This window comes from Magnolia sinica, chromosome 12 (assembly GCF_029962835.1).
Source record: "Magnolia sinica isolate HGM2019 chromosome 12, MsV1, whole genome shotgun sequence".
Lineage (NCBI taxonomy): Eukaryota > Viridiplantae > Streptophyta > Magnoliopsida > Magnoliales > Magnoliaceae > Magnolia > Magnolia sinica.
Window position 1 is genome coordinate 76,230,765 of NC_080584.1, and position 4,442 is coordinate 76,235,206.

The 4,442-nt window shown below is 39.1% G+C and overlaps 1 protein-coding gene across 1 annotated transcript; it reads right to left on the reverse strand.

Annotated features, from left to right (window-relative positions):
* Positions 1-213: 213 nt before the first annotated feature.
* Positions 214-2,959, reverse strand: LOC131220653 (ferric reduction oxidase 7, chloroplastic-like). The gene is made up of 3 exons (XM_058215444.1): positions 1,755-2,959; positions 1,538-1,628; positions 214-1,351 (listed from the first exon to the last, which is right to left on the reverse strand). Exons 1-3 carry the CDS (start codon positions 1,984-1,986, stop codon positions 1,141-1,143), a joined length of 534 nt encoding a protein of 177 aa, XP_058071427.1. The 5' UTR covers positions 1,987-2,959; the 3' UTR covers positions 214-1,140.
* Positions 2,960-4,442: the final 1,483 nt, after the last annotated feature.

The window sequence follows — 4,442 nt, forward strand, 5'->3', positions numbered from 1 at the left end:
TGACAGCATATAAATGAAATGATAAAGATATAAATGATTCAAGATTAATTTAAGGTTTCGAAAACTTACATCCACCTCATTCTTATTGCCAAGTAGTCCTAATGAAAATGCATCCACACTACAAAAGGCAAAAAATTCACGGTAATTAACATATAGCCAGTAATTTAACATACTTAATCTGTAACCTCTTCAAACAAAGATAATATTAACTTAATAATAGGGGATATGTCATAGCCAACGATACAAAAATATTAACTTAATTAATATATTGGCTGATTTTGACTTAAACCAATGTTCTAAAAATCAAATTCAGATCATAAATGGTATTAGAGACCAAATTGAACAGAAAATCATATTGTAAATCATAATACTTGTTCAACATACTTCAGTCCAAACCCTCAATTATGAATTCTAATGAAAGAAAACACAGTTCAGATATTTACACTTTAGTAGGTCAGTGATTGCAGGTTTTTTTTTTTTTTTAATCGCCCTATAACCTCTTTTATTTGAGGGTTTAGGTGGGCAGAGCTAGAATCAGGCTGATGTTGTCCCACCATGTTCTTTGATACTGCATTGAAATGCATCCTAAGGTCAGAGCCACATGACCTTGTGGTGTCGGGGATTGGAAGGCTGATAAAGAGACATGGGCTAATGAGCGGGCCCCAAACTCCCAAATAATGGGTGCTTCAAGGTACAGTTGGAGATGAGTAGGTCAGTTTAAGCACATATCTGTAGAACCAACTGTCAAGAGAAGCAGTGCTGATGGACCCTCCATCATCATCATCATCATCATCATCTAAGCCCTATCCCAACTAATTGGGGTTGGCTACATGAATTCTGTTCCACCATTCAACTCTATAAAGGGCCAGAACTTCAGTTAGACCATAGGCCATCAAGTCTTTTCTTACTACCTCCACCCATGTCCATTTGGGAGCCTTCCAACTAGTAACAACTGATGGACCCTCCACTAGAATAGAAATCCTAGAATAGCCCCAAAATCCACATTATTTTATCTCTTATGGCAGATGATCTGGGAAAGAAACACAAATTTATAGGACTATAAAAGCATCAGACTATAAGAAATAACATCTAAAATGCCATGTTTGTCTGACAAGCAAAATACATAACTGATTGACCAAGTTAAAGAAAACACCTTTTCTCTTTGAAAGGCAGGGGAAATTTAGATATTCCTTGCTGAATTTGTATTGCATAAGCAGAAACTGCCCAGATAATGTATGCAGAAAACAGGAGTATCCCAATCAATTCTGCAGCAGAGACGACACCAAATGGTCCATCAACAATGACAGGAAATGTCCATAATCGGAACCTTGGAAATTTCGGTTTCTTCATCCTGTAAGTGAAAGGATGCTCTGTGAGTAACCAGATTGTTTCTAGCAAAGCTTAAGCAAACATATTCATGTTGTATAAAGATGTGATTCTTCTCATCCTATTCATTCCTACAAATAAAAAAATAGAACTGATGCAACTTGGAGAATTTTATACTGCCAAGTGCCAACTAAATGATGGGAAACCATACTCTTCATTTTCACTTGGGAAAGCAGTTACATAGATGAACGCTGGAAATGCAACAATGTGAATTGCAGCACCGAATATCAGGAATATACTTCCTACAGTGCAAACACAAACAAACATTACCAGTTTCACATAATTCTGTTCAAGGCTCGAAAAGAAAAAAGAAAAAAAAAAGAAAAAAAAAAAAAGAAAAAAAGATGAAGAACATCACTGGTGCCTACCTGTGACCCCAAAGACAGTTTCTCTGGTTGCTCCAAGCCATTTCTGGTACAATCCTCGCACAAACTCAATAGGGAAGAAAAACATAAGAGCAATCCATGCAATGAAGATCCCCCACATCAAAATTTTGAGTACCCATTTCGCTAAAGATGCTGAGAAGGGAGTCCTCTTGGTGATACCATGCTTGATATCTCCATTCAAAAGAAGAAGTTCATGGGATGAAAGTTCAGCCATGGGAAGATCTCACTACTCTAAATGTCAGAGTAGAATACACCAAACTTATCCTTCCCCTCCTAATCCTTTCACCAATTCCTGACCACCCACATCCCATTAAATACTTATAAGACTAGAAAAAACAAATTCCTTGGATAAAATTACCATTTCAATCATGTAATTCTATATCACTAGCAGATGTATGTATTTTTTTAAAACCCAAGTGAAAGATACTTGAAACGTAGTAATGGGTGTTCATTAGTTCACAGAGAGGAGAATTAATAGGTAGAGATTTTCCTCTTTTTCTCCAGTTACTTTCAACCATCCATGAATAAATTAACTTAAAAATCCAAAGCCCCAGTTCAAGAGAGAGAAATATCTCCTCTATTTGAGCCTTTACTGCCATTGAAAATGACAACTAAACAACCAGAAACCTTGGAAAAGCAAATCTTTCACAAGAAATAGTTTCGTTCAGTACCCAAATTTTCTCAAGGCTCCTTCAATCTCTATCATTGGTGAGATTCCTTGTCCAAATAAATGCATAGCACTTGTCCTAAATTAATACCATAAATGCAAGAAAAAAGAAGAAGCACACAGCCACAGAAATTCCAACCAAACCAATAGGTACAGCTTAGTTGAAAACTACTTATTTCATAACCACCCAAAAAGAAAAAAAGGAAACACACAAAAAAAAAAAAAAAGAAAAAAAGAATCTAACTAGAGACAAAGAAGCTAACCAAATGTTCAAAACAAAAATCGACTGCACAAGAGCGTGGGTGGGTAGGGCTTCGGCAACAAGAGCGTGAGAGAGATTGAGATTGAGAGACAAATCCACCCCAAAATCCCCACATTCCTATTTTGGACAATCCACCCTAAAATCCCCAAATCCCTAAATCGTCATTGAGATTGAGAGAGAGAGAGAGAGAGAGAGAGAGAGAGAGAGAGAGAGAGAGAGAGAGATACCTCAACCGAGCTTCAGAGAGAGAGAGAGAGATGGCGTGCGTGGGTAGGGCTTCGGCAACAAGAGCGTAGGTGGAGAGAGAGAGAGAGAGAGAGAGAGAGAGAGAGAGAGAGAGAGGGTTTTGGAGGGGGCCGAGACGTGGATCCGGTGTGTGGGTACGAGAGAGACAGAGAAAGGAGATAGGACGAAGATCTCCTGCGGAAGCCTTGCGCATGAAGTTCATGCGCTGGTATGCTAAGTGGGGCCCACCGTGATGTTTATGAGAAATCCACACCGTTCGTCCGTTTCAATAGATAATTTCAAGACATACGACCAAAAATTAGGTGGATCCAAAACTCAAGTGTGGCGCACTGGATGAAACAGTGAGGATTCAGTGACCACCGTTTAAAACATTTGTATGGCCACAATGTTTCATAGCAGGCAACGTTTTTGGTGGTTTCACTTCATCCCAGTGGTAATGACCTTATAAACGGTTTGGATGGCATATAAACGTCAAGCTGGAGACTAGGAAGATTTCAACGATAAGAAACTCTTTCCACGGTTTTCCCTCTCGTATGGTCCACTTAAATATTGGATCCACCTCGTTTTTTGTCCAATGACCTAAAATTAGCTCTCAAAACGGATGGACGGTGTGGATATCTCACAAACATCACATTGGACCCCACCTAGCATTTCAGTGCGTGAAGGCTTCGGCAGGAAATCCGCGTCCGGAAATCGGATTGCATACTGTGTTACTCAGTATGGTCTTATCGTACTGAGTAACTTAGTTGGGCCCACTTTGAAAGTATGTGGTCTATCCATGCCGTCCATCCATTTTTCCATCTAATTTGAAGGGTTGAGCCCAAAATTGAAGCATATCCAATGATCAAGTGGATCATACCACAGGAAACAGTGGGGATAATGATTTCCACCGTTCAAACCTTGCTAGGCCCCACAGTGATGTTTATTTGTCATCCAACCTGTTCATAAGATCATACAGAAATGGATGAAATGGATGAAGTTAAAACACAAAAGTAAGCTTGATCTAAAACTTCCGTGGCCCCCAAGAAATTTTAATAGTAATTAAACGTTCAATTCAACTGTTACCTGTGGTGTGGTCCATTTGAACATTGTATATGCTTTATTTTTGGGCTCAAGTGATAAAATTATCTGTAAAATGGATGGACGGAGCAGATAGAATACATAAATCATGGTGGACCTCACAAAGTTTACTCATTACCATAAGCATAGTGAGTAACTACGCAATTTGCTGAGCATCTAGCATGCGTACCCAGCCAAGTATGCAGAGTGTATGAGTAAACTTTGTGGGGTCCACCATGTATACTTGGGGTTTATCCACTCCATCCATCTATTTTACCACAAAATTTTAGAGCATGAGCCAAAATATGAGGCTGATCCAAAGTTCGAGTGGACCCCACCATAGAAAACAGTGAAGATTGTAAGCCTACCATTAAAAACTTCTTTGGGCCATGGACGTTTTCGATCACTATCCCACTCTTTTCTATGGTGGGGTCCA

Excerpts from the sequence above, each read along its gene's own strand:
- LOC131220653 (XM_058215444.1), bottom strand. The coding sequence starts at position 1,986 with ATGGCTGAACTTTCATCCCATGAACTTCTTCTTTTGAATGGAGATATC. Across the intron at positions 1,629-1,754 it reads AACTGTCTTTGGGGTCACAG|GAAGTATATTCCTGATATTC; the intron begins GTAGGCACCAGT and ends TTTGCACTGTAG. Across the intron at positions 1,352-1,537 it reads TTCCCAAGTGAAAATGAAGA|GATGAAGAAACCGAAATTTC; the intron begins GTATGGTTTCCC and ends TTTCACTTACAG.